The 18,428-nt window shown below is 42.4% G+C and overlaps 1 protein-coding gene across 2 annotated transcripts in view; it reads right to left on the reverse strand.

Annotated features, from left to right (window-relative positions):
- Nucleotides 1-18,428, reverse strand: part of LOC119394976 (protein ROP) — a 47,925-nt gene that overhangs the window by 10,825 nt on the left and 18,672 nt on the right. The window contains exons 8-13 of one of the 2 annotated variants that reach the window (XM_037662275.2): nt 15,117-15,355; nt 13,238-13,448; nt 12,342-12,480; nt 8,557-8,666; nt 4,024-4,110; nt 675-776 (exon numbers count right to left, since the gene is read on the reverse strand). In XM_037662275.2, coding sequence (XP_037518203.1) covers nt 675-776; nt 4,024-4,110; nt 8,557-8,666; nt 12,342-12,480; nt 13,238-13,448; nt 15,117-15,355 — 888 coding nt within the window. The remainder of the gene's footprint in view (nt 1-674; nt 777-4,023; nt 4,111-8,556; nt 8,667-12,341; nt 12,481-13,237; nt 13,449-15,116; nt 15,356-18,428) is intronic. The other variant, XM_037662279.2, reaches the window with a different exon arrangement.

Below are 18,428 nucleotides of genomic sequence, written 5' to 3' on the forward strand. Positions count from 1 at the left end.
ACACTCCTGTGCCATCAGTACCTCCTACGTGTATCTCGGCCTTCACATGATAAATACTCTCCCTTAGCACATGCAAGTTGACTATAGTATTAAAAATCCTAATTGCGTGCCCACATACTTACATTGCAACTTTAGTTCTGCCTTTTAATCCCCGAAATTAATACCTTACAAAACACTGGTTCTCTCGACAAAGGGAGAATGCCTCAGTGGGATCTATCGCAGTGCTTAGCTATCCTTGGTTTGAAATGTGCATAAAGTTGCGCCACCCGCTTGATTTGGCCAAGCCCTGTGCTGGTGTAACACAGACCCTCAACCAACCGGATCTTTCATCACAATGTAAGTGTCTGGCTTTTTTTATACACCTTTTTTTTTTCTCATGTCAACCCCTTTTTAACAGATACACACTCTTTTGACCCCTCAATCCTATATGCCATGCCACAGTGACCACGGCCCATAATTTGGGGTCCCAATGTGACGTACAAGCCTTTACAATGACTCCTTCATACCCTTGACAAGCGTAAACTGGAATCGCGTTTCTGCATCAGCTGGTCTCATCACAGACACAAGCAATTTCGAGACTGCTGTAAAGAAAGCTTTCTGTTCATATTTCAACGGCATGATGTATTCTGACCTGAAAGTGTGCAAAATAAATAAATCAAATGTTTGGCTCTAACCTCCATGATGTCCTTCAAGACGGGAGTCCAGCGAGACATCTGGTACGTCTGTTCGGTTATGCGCTCTTTTCTGGGAACATGGTAGACTTTCTTGCGGCTTCCCTGCAATGGCACACACCGCACATTACGTTTAATGTTAAAGTGTGAGGCAATCAGATGCAGAACGAGCACTATCTGCGGTGCACCCAAAAGTACATGCCGTTCGAGAGGCAACCTGTGCTCCAGTTGCTTGCTAACTCCACCCAAAACCCTTTCTTAATGCATGCGGTATCATAATGCTTCCATTTCAGTGCTAGTACCCCACCTGAATGAGAGAAAGTCACCAAAGAAACTTTGCCAGCAAGTTAGCACAGTGTAGGGTAAGCAAAGTAGCTGCTACCTATCAGCTTTTCTTTAGCATAAATTTATATTAAATGTTTAACTAACAGAAGAACTCATACACTGCATTTACAAAATATCAGACAATCAGGGCTTCCATTCCAAACTTCCTTAAAACATGATGCTCAAAAACATGAGCTATTATATGCTATTAAACATGCCAAAAATGACAGAAAACTAGGAGCAGTAAAAGAGTGATTAAGCACGCCACAAATATTTATCTTTCCTCGTCAAAAAATGGCCAGCATACATATGATAAAATTACGCAAGTGGCAATGGTGCCTAATAAACTATTCTGCATATTTTCTGTTTGTGGGCAACTGACCAATTCCTTGTGTTGAATTAGATGTTACAAATATAAAAATCATCTTTCAAGCTAATTCTAGCAACAATCTACTTTGAAACTGAACAATACCACTGTTGCTAGAAATGCTGTGCCTGAGGCCATACTCTGATTAGCTGAAGCAGAAGTGAATGAACAGCTCATTTACACTGACAGGTGTTGATGCACTGCATCGACTTAATTGTAGGAATGCATACTACAACCTCCAAGATTCGATTGCCAAATCCACAAAATTCGGCAATTTAATCTTGGAGATCTGTCACCATACAAATAAATGTGCAAAGGCAGCACCACGATTTGAATTTACTGCAGCTATGTAGGTGCTATAGCTAGAAAACAACATTCTAGAGCTCCCATTATTGACATGCAATACTTGTTTGTGACACATCTACCCACAAAATGTTTTAGCCCATTGCGAGACACTCAGTCGTATTAATGTCAGACGGCCACTTGGACAACTTCCAGCAGACAGGTCGTGTAGCCAGCCAGGTGTCAATGGTGACAGATTGCTGTCGGTTTACCTGCACTTTGTCGTAACTGAATCAGCCCTACTGCTCTGGTTGCTCCAACCAATCAGGGAACACAGGTAAAAGACTGTCCCCCCAGGCAATAGAGCCCCTGATACTATAGACGGATGAAAAAGTAAATTGGAAGCCATGATTGTCTTACACTCCACTTCAAACAAAGCAGTCAGGCTACCCACTTCTCAAAAAACAGGCAGTGTAGAGCGTACCATTTCAGTGCCAGCTAAAAACCTGCAAACTACAATGCACGGTCCCACCAAAGTGCACCACGCCAGTAAAAATCACCATCACCATCGAACGCATACAAAAGGGAAGATCAAAAGACATCAGACAATGTGAGTAGGTGCTCTTTGTAAAATGTGCACACCAGAACACCACAAAAAATGAGGGGGCACCACAAATGAGACAGCACTACTCTGGCCAGGGGTCTAAGCTTGTGCTGGTGTGCAGGTGATTGCAGGGACAAGTGTCAGTGCACCCATACAACCAAGGCTCAGATGCAGCAGAGTAAACACTTTTCCTGTCCATCAAACATCATCAAGTCAAGCGGAAGAACAAATCAATGGCAGCGTCTTTGAACTTCTACATGATGAACAAAAGGCATACTCAATGGCCTTGTATGGCACAACGCTAAGCCAGAACACTCACAACTGCATTTAAATTGTCAGCTGTTGTTGAATTCTCAGAGTGAAAAAGTAGCCCCACAGCCTCTTGTACTAACCAGAAAGTTCATAATACGAACATACAAGTGATATTTCACACTTTTCCTCTTTTTTCCTCAGTAAAACTATGCATATCTATCCAACACAAAATATATGCAATGCAAGTTGCTTTATAAGGTGTTCCAAAGAACACCTTATATAACCTTTCAGCGTGCTTACTGTTGCAATCAAAGAGGCATCAGAGATACTAAGAGGCACTTAGAAGAGGCACTTAGAAGGAAAGCTGAACTGGTTCTACTATGTGCAAACATCTTTTATTAAACTGGTAATCAGAAATATAAATTTAGCTTGTTTTTAATTTAACTGCACGGAATTCATGCTGTGGGTATGTAAGGGCAGTGATGATAGCGTCCACATAAACTAGCTTAACATCAGTTTGGGGAAAGCAGCTAAACAGCTGTGCCTTATTTGCCTACTTTCAAGTGGACTAGAACTCAAAAGATCATTACCATAACTACCAAACTGTAAACTTCAAAATTTGCGAAAATCCTGTAAATATGACAAGGGTAACTCAATGAAAGGGCTTGTTCGCTGTCTTTAATAAAAAAGTTCCATGCTACTGGTATGCCTCTTGACTTCAAGTGGGTTGTTAAGTGCTGCTGCTGCTGCTACTACTACTACTACTACCACTACTACTTAGAAGTCATTCTCTGAAATTCACTTTTCTACTGCCTTTGAGGCTGACAGTGATGATGAAGCTGGTAACATGAACATTCAGTCAGATTAATATAAAGGTTGTCTTAGCTTTTAAAAAGCATAGAAAAAAATGTAAAGAATTTAACAAGCAAGAATAAATTGCCTATCTTAATTCCATGAGCAACAAAACAGCATTAAACCTCCATTTTATTATATGCACTGCCATGACAAATTGCATTTGTATAAAATACCTGCTCTTGTTTTCTTACAACAGCCATGAAAAAAAAACATGTCGCAAAAGCAAGCATGGAAATTTCCAGCTTGACTTTCCTAGGCCCTCTGCAATAATCTTCACAGGCCAGACGTTCTAGACCCCTGGCCAGGAAAGCAGATTACCACTGCCACCTACAATCACACACAAAGCAGCACTGAAGACATCTACGTAGCACGTTGAGAGAAGACCAAACCACCAACTACCAAGGATGACATGGGGAAGACTCTCTACACTGGAGGACAACAGGACACTTCCCGCAATGCAGACGCGCATTACAAAGGTAACAGTAAAGCGGAGCAGAGGCGGGCAAGGGTGGATGGAGTTTTTGTGCCTTGTGATGTGTGCTGGCAAACGTCATCACACACAGGGCACCCCCGGTGACAGGCAGCGCGCAGAGAGACAGAGCAAGCATGTGGCCCAACTGGTCCCCGCCACGAAAAAAGAGAGAGGAACAAAAAAAGTGGTGACGTACTAGTCCCAGAACTTCATTGGTAAACTGCTGAGATAACAGTAGTGGGGTGTGCGAGTTGAACGGCGGCAGTTTCTCAAGCTCTCGCTGCTGTAAACAAAACTTCACACATGTGGTCAGGCGCTCTGGGCTCTTGCTTGTTAAACAAGCCACATAGTACATGTGCAGGTTTTGCTTATACATTATGTGAAATCTATACAGATACAGGGAATAGACTTTCTTCTATGGAATGAAAAAATGGAGTTGAACATCACAGCCTCTACAACATTAAAAATGCTGGTGACACTCTTGAATAGGCACAGACAGAAAATGTCACACACACAAGCACGCACTGCTTCTCAATTCCATATTTGCAGCCGAGACATTTAAAGATTCTGCTCAATATACGTAATAGTGTAACCTTAACAGCCCTGTCTATACTTGTCTACAGCATTTATATGACACATAGGGGATCAATGGTGACATTTAAAAAAAAATAGTTGCTTATAGCTTGGTCAATCAGTTTACTAATGAGCAAACAGTGCCTCACACCAACAGTGATTTATTCCCAGCATTTGAGAAAACTATTCTGAGCCCAGAAAAGTGCTGACAAAGCTGAACTTGGTAACAGACTGTCGATGAACTTCCGACAAATATATGACTGTCACTGGTGTGTGGCCTTGTCTAGAGTGCAGGAACAGTATGCACTGAAATGATTTCACATCCTCTGTACCTAGGTTGCCTGGATGAGACAATTTTCACTAGACAAGTGCTACATAACTACCAGGCCTGAGCTATACTTGCACTCTCAATTGTGTAGCAGAGAAAGCCATTGCAGTGAGAGGGCACACCTTCAGATTGCAGCCCAAGACATAACACTTGTCTGGTTTGAAGTGGAGGACAAAGAAAATAGGTAGTTGTGGAAGGCACTTCAGAAAGTGAAGTGAAGCTAGCATTTGGCCGCCTGCTCATCTGGCAGCACATGTTAAAAGCAGTACGCCCTACGAAAACAGTGCAAACACATTCCAGATAATGTTACTCATATGCTCTAGACAGACATGATCAGGATTTAAAAATCCTGATCGTGTAATCCTGAAAAATTAAAAATTTTAATTTAGAGTAACCTAGCAAACATTTTAAGATATTTGCGTGACATTCAAACATTCGCTTTCTGTCTGTGCCCTTTAATAATATTGCTTTTCCTTGGTCTTAGTAGTTTTAACTTTTGTAGCATTTAAGCATTCACGTGAAGCAGTGCAAATTAATGAAAAGCTTGCTTTTAATGCATGCACAAAGTGAGGAAGCTTGACCATACTTTCTGTCCCCCAGTGTGAAATAATTCAAGCAAGATATTGCTGTTTGCTGCCAAGAGGATGCAAAATCTAGCCTACAGCGACAAAACTTTCATGATAACGAAAGATTCACTGAAATTATTGCATTACTTGACATTTTCCACAGTTCTGATTGCCATGCAGGCATTTTAGAATGGATTATTTGAACAGGAGTGGTAACTAGCCTCCATTAAGTACAAAGTGAAAAATGGGAAATCTGTACCGGACTGTTTGAAGAGGCAAACAATAGCCCTCTGCATTTCCTTGTATCAACCTAGACATGCAAAGAGCGCCACGACAGTAGCTATACGTCTGCGAAGTCAACGTGCCGGTAGAGATCACTAACAGCTCCATACACGCTGGATCCTGCTGGGCCACTCCCAACCTATGAAACTCGCAGCTGCACTGCACTGACACTCAAATTGGTGGCCAAGGCTCCCAGGCCCATTTCAAGTCGCATGCATTATGGGCACTGGTACACTTACTTCACCAAAGATGTAGGAGTTGAAATTTGACTTTAGTGGCGTATACAAAGAGGGCCTCGCATTTGGTAAAGCTCCTCATGAAACACCTGTGATGTTGGTGACATGAACCATTCTTTGTTTACTTTACAGCAGAGGGCCTGCTATATAAGACTGCTGGCCACATCAAAGGAACAGTCACCTGACACTACTCTTGTCTTCCTCTGTACTAAAGCAAATTATGTCATATCGCCCCTACTATCTTCCCCATTTAAATGCATACTTCACGAGTTTCCTCCACTGCTGGATACATGTCTTGCCAAAATTTTTACTATGCCTGTTTCAGGTCCTCCAAAGTCTACTAAACAGCACCTACAATAAAGTAAGTTTCCTGTACCAATAGCTTCGTTGTAAAGAGGGTTTACTGACTTTTTTTAACAGCTTACCGACTACCAATAAAGCCGAACCCTAACACATCGAATCTGAAAAGGATGAAGAAATACTTCAATGTATTGGTTACTTCAATGTATAAGTGCCAGGCAGCATAGTTCAAGTGTATGCCATTCAGTTCTTTCCACAATATGATTCATTACATTCAACAGTTGTGCAGCAATGAAGCTTACCAAAGCAATTCTATCATTGTGGAGAGCAAATAAGATGCCTGCTGCCCAAGTTATTCATATTTTTTTTAGACATGTAGTACCTCACTCTTTTTCCCTCCATTGTGTGTACTGCACTTTTAATTCCCTGCTTGAAAGCACCCACTAAACCAGTGCCATTTCAAGGGCATTAATGTTTCGAACAACGCAAGAAGTGATCGCATTATCATCAGAGTAATGCACTTGCAGAGGTGCAGTGTTTAATATGCAACTGAATGGGGCAATGAATGGTCTGGCCATATGTGTTGTACAATGCTATACTTGTGCATAGAATTTCAAAGGGGACGCTGCAACTGTCTGATGTCAACAATATTTCGATATACCCACATTCCACTGTATCTTCTGAAACTTAAAAGTTTGTTTTTGCTGTAGGTAAAATTTTCTCACAATAAAGCTGCATTACATGTTTCTACTCCAAAATACCCAAGCAATATACCAAAGCCAAGGCTTGGCAACACAATCCTCACTGTCACTAAAAAGTGCAATGAGCAAATCCCCGACAATCTCTGACTAAACAGCTCAAGCTGAAAAATGAGGTCACTTTGCTTGAGACACTGAACACTGTTTGGCACACAGCTTTACTAACGAACTATTAACCAGCCTCCTTCACTTTATTAATGCAACCAATAAAAGCTATATAAGCCAAAGGTGCAATTTAAGTCACTTTGTAAGAATGGTTCACTTTTATCAAGGCATGATGCAACATGGCTCCATATTGATTACAGTGGCTTGTGCTAAACCAGGGAGAAATATTTTTGTTGGAACTCATTATCACTACCATAGGTCGGTAAACTCACTCATGAGTAGACTCACTGAGACTCAGATCGAGCCTTGAATCTGAGTGAGTCCGGATGAGTAATATTTTGGCGAGTTTGAGTCCAAGTGAGTTTGGTTGAGACAAGTTTTAGTGAGTCTGAGTCCGAGTGAGCCCTAAGCACAAAATATATTTTTTGAGCGAGTCTGAGTAAGCACCCATTTTTTGCCGACCTATGGTGATAACTACTCAACTTTAGCATTACTATCAGCCTTATGACAACTCACATTGATGCTCACTTCTATTCACAGATACTTGAACACACTAGAGTTCATACGCCAGCTCAATATTCATTGATCAAAGGCCCACCTCAACCCCCCCACCCCCCCGCAAAATTTTTAAAAAGAAGTTCTTGATAAAAATATTTCGTGTGAGTCATATCATTCAATAAAAATGTCCTTACTGGATTGCAATCACTGATAGCTCGTATATGAAGGTACAGGATCAAAATGTGTATCCTAGAGCACTGATTATGTGAGATATTGGCATTTCAGTGCATTGACATCCTGATCTTTTACGCTTTTAAGTATATGCTAATGGACTCATCAGTCGACTCACTCAGACTCACACCGAGCTGTGAGTGAGTCTGCGTGAGTAATATTTAGGTGAGCTTGAGTCCAAGTGAGTCCGGTTGAGAAAAATTTTAGTGAGCGAGCGAGTCCAAGTGAGTACGGTGGAGGAAAATTTTGGTCAGTCTGAATCGGAGTGAGCCCTAAGGGCAAAATATATTCCACGAGTGAGCCTGAGTGAGCTCCACATTTTTTTCCAACCTAAGATCACTAGTAATTACAATGCAATCAACACAGGTATGTGAAAGCTTCTAACCAACATGGCCCCTGTTTTACAACATATCACACAACAAACCTGCTCTACAGTATTACATTTAAGCAATGGAGGGCACATTCAGAGTAGCATCACAACATTGAAAACACTTAAATATACCAAACATCAAGTACAAAAAAAACAAAACAACGAAGACAGATATACATTAATGTTAACATCAAGTACAAAAAACACCGACACATTGATCTCACATAGCCTCACACTCCAACTGCATACATGAAGTCCATTGTGGCATTCTATATTTTCAAAGGAGAACAGCATACCACGACTTCAGACATTCTTGCCTTACTATATACAATACTACATAACGAGTCTGACAACAAAACAAACATTGCATACACATTCACAGAGCACCAGATTCATAATGTAATTCTTCAAAATAAGAGAAAGAATACTCTAAAGCTAGTCTAAATGCACTGCACAGTCTCCGAAGTGAAGAAAAGACTTACATCGGTCACAATGTTAACCCCAATATGTGCCATGTTGGTGATGATGCACTTTTCTGTAGCTGGTATCTGAGCATGTTGAATCAGTTTAGTCAGGTTCTCCTCAGAGATACCTACACAGAGTTATGGAAACACATGTTATTTCCAGCAAAACATTGGCACTAAACCGCAATGGAGAAATCCATGCAGCTGCGGTTTCACACACGTATGCTCAATAAAGCACAACACAATAAACTTGTAGCCAAAAGTCTCTTTGTATTTCATTCGTCACAGGATGTGAAATACCAGTGAAACACTAAGGCTCCCCCACTTGCAGCCAAGGCTACAGTGGTACTGTTTGCCGAATCGCCAGCACAAGCATTTGTTGGCGCAAGAGGCGCCATGGTCACTAATTGCTGGCCTGAGCCCCGTGTGTTTGTTTTTTTCTGTACACAACAGTCAAGTTTGATTTATTATAGAGCCGAACTTTGATATAATGAGCATGAATATAAATAATTATTGGCTGTTATGGCTACAATAAAAATATAAAGTAGGGGTGTGCAAATATTCGAGTTTTGAATTACCTAATCGAATAATTCGATTCGAATTTCCAATATCTGAAACGCCAAAGGCCAATGGTGCAACTTGGTTAGGGTGGGGTGGCCAAAACTAATGCTACCGTCGTTACAGTAGGCCTTTCGTTAAAACTTTCACTGATATGCTAGTTCAAAAGCGAGTGCATGTTTATTTTAAATGAGATTATGTCATTTCCACACATAAAGAAAAGAAGCACATGAGAAAACTGTCAAGCCCTTCACAACTTCACTTCTGAAACGAAGGCACGGACTTCTTGGCTTCACATGTGAAAATGTGTTCACGCTGTGCAGACGCCACTGCTGCACCACAGAGCATGGAGCTGCACTTTATCCAGGTATCGCCAAAATTGCTTTGCGATACCTTCCCATCCCTGCTATTGAGGTGCCCAGTGAGCGCATGTTTTGAAATGCAGGAAACACTAACATCACGGTGAGAGAGCCTGAAGCCAGGTCATATGGAACAGCCTGTGTTTCTGCACAACAATTTGTAGTCTTTCGGTAGCAGTCACTCACAGCATTATGTGCTTGCTCGAGGACATGAGCAGCTTTCATTTCTTTGTTCTTTCTTTCAACTTTCAATAAAATATTTTGTATTCGATATTAGATTCAATATTCGATATTTTTGGCCACTATTCGGCACTATTTGATTTGAATTCGATTCGAGATGAAATTTCACTATTCGCACACCCCTAATGTAAACCCATGGTCAGGTGACAAGGGGAGGTGTAGGTTTCCCATATGCCCCAGGAAGGAAGTCAGGCTAGGTTAACTGTGCACTGAGTGAGCTTCACAAAATAAGTCTATCCTTGTTGTAACAATATTTTTGTAAGTTTGTCTGCACAAGGTTCACACCAGCATTATACAGACGAACCCGCATATATCAAACTCGCAAAAAAAAAAAACAGGAATTGGTTCGATATATAGGATAATTCAATATACAGCTTTTAATGAAATTATGGCATTTTCGGGGCGAATTTCGGTGCAAAAGTTGGCGATATGGCACCACTTCGCGATAATGTAAACACGCATTCATGGCAATACACGTTTGTTTTTCAGTTTTGCGTTTTTGCGCGGTTTGTAGTTGAATAGGCAGGGCTATATACAAGGGCGGAATATACGCGAGAAAATATGGTATCAATGGAAAAAGTGCCTTAAGGTCTTCATAAGCAGTTGTGCCTACTCGTTGGCCACCATAAGCGTCTAGTCTTCCATGGCGCTAATGCCAGCCTTGTTTTCCGATATCATACTTGCCGTGCTTCTTGGGATGCTGTACGCAGTGGCAATGTAAGGCTCCGTTTCTCAACGTTTGACTGTATTGATTATCGCCAGCTTTGCATCACGTGAACAAAACATCCATTGCGTTAACAAAACGAACGGAAGAGCGAATGGTGACCCCCCACGACGGGCCGGTGGCGTAATTAGTGAGGAGTCATAGGGGAAAGCACTTGATGGCAAGAGGTAGCTTCTGCTTGCTCAGCATGGCACCCTCCTAATCACACCTCTCACTCTCCCAAATGTATGCGGAAAAGTTCCCTTCTGTGAGGAAAGGCAAAGGTTTTGTGAGGAAAAGCCAACATCTTAGGGCGTTTTGCACTGCTCGATATATCAAATGTTCTGGCCATTTTTGTTCGATGCAGCCGTATATTTTCCTATGGATTTACTTTAAAGCATTGCCGTGTTCAAAAATAGTTCATGATATAAAGGATAATTCGATTTAACCGAGTTTGATCATAGTCGGGTTCGAGTGGCCTCTATTTCTAGAACAAAATGATGCCGCTAATTAGGGCTACCAAGGTCTGTGGCCTGGGGGGTAATGGGTAGGCTTGAGGCCCTATGTGGATGAGTTTGAGGGGGTGGGGTACGCACCCTTTGCCCCCTGACACTTGTGTCGGTGATGCGTTGGTTGAATGAAGCATTTTCCTTCTATAATTAGGTAACAAATGTGAGTATATATGGAATTGTTTGCAGTGAAGCAAATTCCTGGCTCCATGTGGCTCAAGATATGTATTCCATTGTCAAATACAGTTACCAACTTATTTTTCAGACTTGACAACATTATTTGGTCTTCCCTGTGCTACCTCCACCTACTCACAGAATCAATACACAACAGCAACTGAAATACATGTACCACATAGTGTGCCGCTAGATCTTATAGGCATGAATTGCGTATGTGGTACTGCAAACACAACGGCAAACATGGCAAAACTGCCACCATGTCAACTCAGCACCAACTGCAACTTTGCCCATTTCTAACAGTACTGCATTAGTTATACCTAGGCAGCACTGTTGTGATAAAATGTTACAGTTGGCAGAGCGGCTGGTGACAAGCCGTTACAGGAAGCTCGCCATCGACACGTTCATACCAGCAGATGTCATTGGCAACCGAGTATACAATTTATGCACCAGCTAGATCAATGGCCATAGTTGCCGAATTTGGATTCACATGCAGCCCCTTGATGTCAAAAAAATTAATTGGCAACTCTTCAAAAGCAAGTTGAAATAAAGCAACTTTAATACTTGTGCATGTATAAGTTGGCATGTTGGCTTGGTTAAACTGCAACCAGCATGCTAACATGCAGATGCTATGTGAAAACAGAGACTGCATGGCTGCAACGGTGCAAAAGGCATGCACAGCAGAAACTTGTCCATTCATTTTGAAAAAAAAAAAGGTCATGAGAGAAAACATACTATTCGGGAAAATATATTGATCAGAGGTTACTAAAAATATCCCAGTTTTGCCCGAAAGACCATGCATTGGAAAGATTTAACATATTGGGCTATATTAAAAAAAATAACTTAATGCTTTTAGTCTGAATTCTATAGCATCGAGAAAAACTTGGAGCACGCTTGAGCTTCACCTTCAAGAGTAGAACACAGTCGCATAGTTTGGCCACATTCACACCTCCTTCTCAATCGCTAGCCTGGTTTTGCTATCCTAGCCTAGAATAACTACTGCAAGTACAGTTGTGAAGTGCCCACTATGCCATAATTCTTCCTTCTGCCAATAAGCAAAGTACCCACTACACGTCTGTAAAGCAATGTGCACAACTGTGCACCTGTGTACTTTGTTGATGCAGTTGCTGATGATGATGGTTAATTATATCTGTGCACTTTGTAATTGGTGGGCCTTTAAACATGCAGTGGCGACAACGTATTGGCAATGCCAGGGTGTACATGCACTCTGGCCCTTTCTATTGAACTTGACAAGCTCACCATTTTTTGACAAAATGTACAGCAGGATGATGCGTATCTTGTCGAAATTGGACACACTGGTGTCCAGCAGGATGGGCACGATATTGCGCATTGGGTCCTTGATCTTCTCACCCTCAGCATCTGTGCCCATGGCCAGGTCCTGCAGTCAGTTCAATGAAGCACAAACAAATGTGACACACTGAATTTTCGCGTCGACTCTCAAGAAAAGAAAGGCCGTATAAATTCTGAAATAAGGTATTGTCAGACTACAATAGTGTTGCCATCGTGGTGCTTCAATTTGCAAATTTTTCCCCTGTGCTTCTGGGCAGTACAATGGCGCTCTGCTAAAACTCTCTAACATGTTTATACTGTAAGTGGCTGTAGAACTTTTGTAAATACTTAGACATTTACATTGTGAATTTTATTGTAGGTGTTATGTGTAAACACCAGCACCACTGCTTGCTCCTGTATTTTGTTTCCCAAATGAGGTGGAGTCAGTCAAGCAGCCTTTATGCAGCTTTTCCCCTTTTTTCCTTACCACTCATGCATGATTTTGGAATGTACTGATGCAATAAAAAACAATTTAAATCTTCAAATAGCCATACTGTGGGAAAACTTGATGTTTGCATGTGCATCATTCATTACAGCAGCATAAAGCAGGTCGCAGCTTTACTGCTGAATTGACTGAACAGGACCGAACCACATAGTTTGTAGGTTGCTTTGCAGATAAGTTGATCAAGTCTGGCTCATGTCTTAGATATATAAATACTAGTACTTATAACAAATGCAACACAAACATAATTCCCTAAAGCGCCTCAGTATCTTAAATGTAAGTGGAACGGACCTTGGGCGACAGTCAACTAAAGAAAGGCTAGTAATAAGCCAATTGTATGTGAAAATAATGATGGCCACCTCACCTGTTCAACTTTGCAGAGTCGGTCAACATAACCCTGATAACACTTCATGCAGTCCTCAGCCAGGTGCAACTGAGTGGAGTACTTGTTCAACTCCTTCTGGTACTGTGGCATCTTCTTGATCATCGTTGTCAGATCCTTCAGACTGGACTTGTCGCCACTAGACGTCATGCGCTTGCTCTCGATGAACTTCTTCAGCTGCTTTGTCACAGCCCTGCATGCCACGCCATGTGCACAGTTCAATGAGCTTGGAGTCACCCTATCACTATACAACTACACGCTGCAATGTTTAGCCACCAGCTCTAATGACCTTTCTCAAGGCATCTCTTGTACTCATGTACTATGTGGTACAGACTTCATGCAATACATGCTGTGCCTCCACTGGACTTTTGAAGTCAAAGTTACGCTTCTCACATGTAGTGGTACTTCTTTCCCTTTTTTTTTCTAGATGCAAAATGAAAGACAGTAAAATCTCGTTAACTCGACCCCCGTTAATTCGAAAAATTGGATTATTCGGACGTGTTCTCTGGTCCCGGCAAGCATACATGTTGTCTAATGGCATCAAACTCTCGTTAATTTGATCATATGTGGCCGCATCCCAGTTCATTCGGACGATCCTTGGAGCACACCAAGCACGAAGCGCCGGCAATGTGCGACACAATGAAGTGACAATGACCTTTCCAAACAATCGCAACGGCTGCAGGCCTTCAGAAAGGCGTGGTCGCCATTCACAATAGCGTTGTTGGTGTTCCAAGATTTCAGCGGCTACGCCAAACTTTTACTCGGTGCACGCGAAATGCGTGGGCGCTACCTATGATCCCATCAATAGCGACTGGGGTCAAAGCTGCCGCAAGCAGTAGTTACGTTTTCGTCATGTGCCTTCAGAGCTGCGTAGTCGTCATCCATGACTATGCATTAGCGAGCCAGGTTTATTCAGAAGCAGATGCAGTACCCAGTAGTTTCGTTTGGACTCTGAGCATAGGCCACGCGCGTGCCTTCAGAACTGCATGGACGCTGTGATCATGCCTCTGGCGACCACAGTTTAGTCCACAGTGGATGCGGCACTCAGTAGCTTCATTTTGACTTCAGGCAACGCCCGTGCAATGCCACAAAACTCAAAGAGGGTGGAAGCTGTTAAAAATAAAGAGCTTCAGCCGCGGTCTGCATGCTGGCTTAAAACTCGCTTGCTACATTGTGACGGACAAGCGATCAGCTGATGGCAATTTTTTCCGCGAAAAAATCATCGTCACAAGTGTGTGGTATGGTGTTGGTGGTGACGGTACGTAAAGGGACCGGTTCAGAGCACATTTCTGCTTAAGACACGGGGTCCACGGTCACATTGTGAACAAAGTTGCGAATGACGAAAATTGCGGCTTTTACACTGCTCTTATGTAAAATAAGTACTGGATTTAGGTATTCATCGAGAAAATGAAAATGCATTGATGTAACAGACAACCGTTTATTGTTTTCGTGATACTTTCGATAATTTGGCATTTGGTTGATTCTGACATTTTTCTCGGTCCCATGAAATCCGAATTAATGAGCTTTTACTGTTTAATGTTTTCCCACAGCGACGGACATTTTTGAAGTACCAATATTTATGTCAACGCATTGTCAACCACAGGACACGAAAACAATAATGCTAATAAAACTGTCTCTGCCTGCAAGTCCCTCTTGTAGGGTACACTTCTGATTGTTTTAACAGTGAGCGAAGCAGACACCGAAAGTGACATCCCCAAGGTATACGTGATCAAGAACATGCACAATACCAAATGAAACAAGCCATTCACATCGGCAATGGAAATGTACTAGTACTCGAAAACTACTGCAAAATTCTGAGAAAGCACCTCCATTGGTGCAAGCGCCATACTGGCGTACATACTGTGAGACAACGGCAATGTGCTGGTGACGCAGCTCAATCCATAGGTCATCCTTCTCATCCAGAAGGACCTCCTTCTCACGCACGTCGTTGCCACTAGTCGACTCGAACTTGTAGACATCGTTTTCAATGGGCAGCAAATCGTAGGCCATGGCCTGGAAGGTCAGCTCGTGCAGCAGCGGGGATACACAGTCGAAACCTCGGTCAAGTATTATCAGTTGCGAGCGCATCTTCTCGGGTCCCTGCATCAATGAAAGCACACTAGCTACAGTTTGGTCCAATGCCATCAGTGCAAGGCAGTACTAATATGCAGGCTGCAGAGTCAGCATCATCACCACTGTCACTGCAAGACAACAGCATAACAAGTTTCACATAGAATGGTAACAATGCACTATTGTAACATTTTATTCACGAAGGACCATTCCCAAGATGAGTTACCTTATATACTGAAATGTGCTGAAATACTCAGTTTTTTCCATTTACACGTCCCAGACGTACAGCCCCGGATGCTGGCGGTACATTTGTTTTTCTCCAGAGCCTCCCAGAAGATCCGCACATTGGTCCATGACCAGTCAGATGCATATTTGCTTTTTGCATAACGCATGCCCCGCAGACAGCTCAAATTATTTCGTTCTGGTAGCTGCCAGCCAAAGGTGCAATATTTCATGCATAAGGCCATCTAAACTTGACATGAAATTTTTTTGGTGTGCCGTTGCACCCCAAAATTTTACATTGTTTGCACAGGCCATGTCTGCATGTGTGCCTCGTCAAGCATGAACATGTTTCTGAAGATTGGGGAAACATGCATGGTGCCAGAATAAAACAGCAATGAAACACCCATCTTCGACACAGGAAATGTACAGTGGTTTACTTATGGCAAGTTGTATCACAACGAATATAGTTATTTTTCGCTATCCAAACACAGTTGGGGTCATGACCAGGTTGGTGTTATGGCCAGTGTTGCCATAGCTGGAGCAGATGCCGTGGCAGACGACATAGGAAACGTGGCCAGCAGTTCACACAGGCAGATGGCACGACTGCTCAGGACTTGTAGATCACATGATGGTGGCATCGTGTGACATAGTTACCATACTTATCACTGAGGCGTCCACAGGCCTGCTGGACTGGCCCGGGAAATCAAAGAAGCCCACTAGCAACAACAGAGTTGCCTCGCGTGCCTTTCGGCACTCCAGATACTTTCATGTAAAACAGTATGAAGTAGCAAAGTGTTTGGTCTGGGCATAGACCACCATCTGGTTCACAGTGATTGAAGTCTTACATCTTACAAGCTAAAACCATGATATTGCCACACACGCTCCTTTCTTTATGTTTTATGTTAGCGGCCCATTGCATGTGTAGCTGCTGCCTTGCGCAAACTGCACCAGAACGTCTGAGAACATTCGAGATTATTTTAGGATCCTTTGTTAGGCTTTAGCGTGCAAACGTGAACAGCTGAGTTCATTCTCAAACTGACACGGCCATCAGCGATAAGGCTCGAATGTTCAATGCCACATGTATAAATGCCGACGTGCCTTGCCGCGGTTCAGTTTATTGACGGCCGATGCCCTGTTCGCCGCTATCAGTGTACAGCGTGTACTGCTGTATTTTGAGTCTTCATTTCCCGGGCACAGGTTCGCCCAAATAAAGTTTCATCTTGAACACGCCGACTGCTGCCTTCGTCATCGTCACGACCCTGTGACAATATGATCAAATTGAGAATTCTAGATTCAACATTGGTTACAGCAAAACAAATACTATTTGTTCACTTGCAGCGCAATATTTGCATTCAAATTCTGCAAGGAAAAATGACAAGCACTGCAAGAGCTATTTAAAACCAGACATTCCGGATGTGCATGCATGCTTTAAAAGGACCGACAACTGCCCAGAATATAAAATGAGTTGACTCCACTGATGTAAAGATTGTCCGTTCCACTGACTCAAACCAACCCTGTTTTTTTCGTGAGAGATGGACTTCTATCTTTATTTCTTAATTGAAAGTCGCGAAAAATGACCTGTGGTGCCTCTGGCGGCAAAAACATGAATGATCCGATGAAGACGGCCATGTGACCGTTGATTGCTGTACGCGGTCGACAATTTTTTTTGTTAGTATTGAAATATTGTTCGTTTCTTTATATTAAAAGGTATTAGTCCATAATAATGTACATATAGGCCTGCGTTAGTAGTATGCATTAAAGTGGCGCTGCCTTCGCGTGACGTAATGATCCCATGCTCGTCAGTGTGTCTTGAGCAACTTTTCAGCGTGCTCATGCAACCGTGCACGCAGTTTCCAGGTCTCTAAGATTTTGGAGCGACATAGTTTTGCTACCTACACTTCGTCTCAGAAATGACACGCGCTACTACTCGGTGCGGCCGTGCATATGCACAGTTACGTTTTCGATTACTTGGCTTGGCTCATGTATCGAGAGAGTAACGACGCCGGGACATGCCATCCATGACACAGGCGCAGGCAACCTTGGGCACAGGCGCACACAACGCTGTACAAATACCGGGAAGGTGTATAAAGCCACATATCTCATTGTAACAGCTTGCTATTTTCAAAAATGGTTGGAAAGCTCAAAATAAAGGTGGTTAAGCATAGTTACAGTAACTCCTGCGAAAGCAGAACAACGACAGCTTTCACAAGGGCTAGCAGCATCGCTATCAATTCTCAGCACTCAGTGTTGCTGAAGCAAGCCTCCATGCGTGTTTGGAGCCTTTTAGATCGAAAAATACTGCTTATAAAATAACTATGCGCTTTTCGGATAAATCACTGCAGCTACAAACGCTACGAAGGGTGAGCTTCCTGTCGCGCCGTAAAAAATTGGGTCGAGAAAAATCAGTTGTCGGTCCCTTTAACCAACGAGGTACTTGGCTTTGCCAGTTCACAGTCAGCAAGCCAATCCAGTGACCTCTGTTAACACACCAACTGCATTGTTGCTTATTAATAACGATGCAAACCTAATTCACAATTTAGCATTGTTCATGCACCGTGTATCGTCCTCAATAGTTGACTGGCCTTCTATTCTTTGTCAACACACTTCACAGCACTCAAAATACCTCCACACAATTTGAGGCAGTGCTCTATACAGTTAAACACCAATATAACAAACTTACACATAATACAATTCTTGATATAACGAATTATACAACTTTTTAGAATTTTGTGCCCATAGAACATCATGTAAAATTTAACTTCAATATAACAAAGCGTGTTTATCTGCAATTTCGATGAAATCACAAGTTTTGCTGCTGCCACAAAGGTAGAGTGAGGTAATAAACTGAAACTTATTATGGCGCCAGTTGTTAAATGTTTCA

Source organism: Rhipicephalus sanguineus, chromosome 1, assembly GCF_013339695.2.
Source record: "Rhipicephalus sanguineus isolate Rsan-2018 chromosome 1, BIME_Rsan_1.4, whole genome shotgun sequence".
Classification (NCBI taxonomy): domain Eukaryota; kingdom Metazoa; phylum Arthropoda; class Arachnida; order Ixodida; family Ixodidae; genus Rhipicephalus; species Rhipicephalus sanguineus.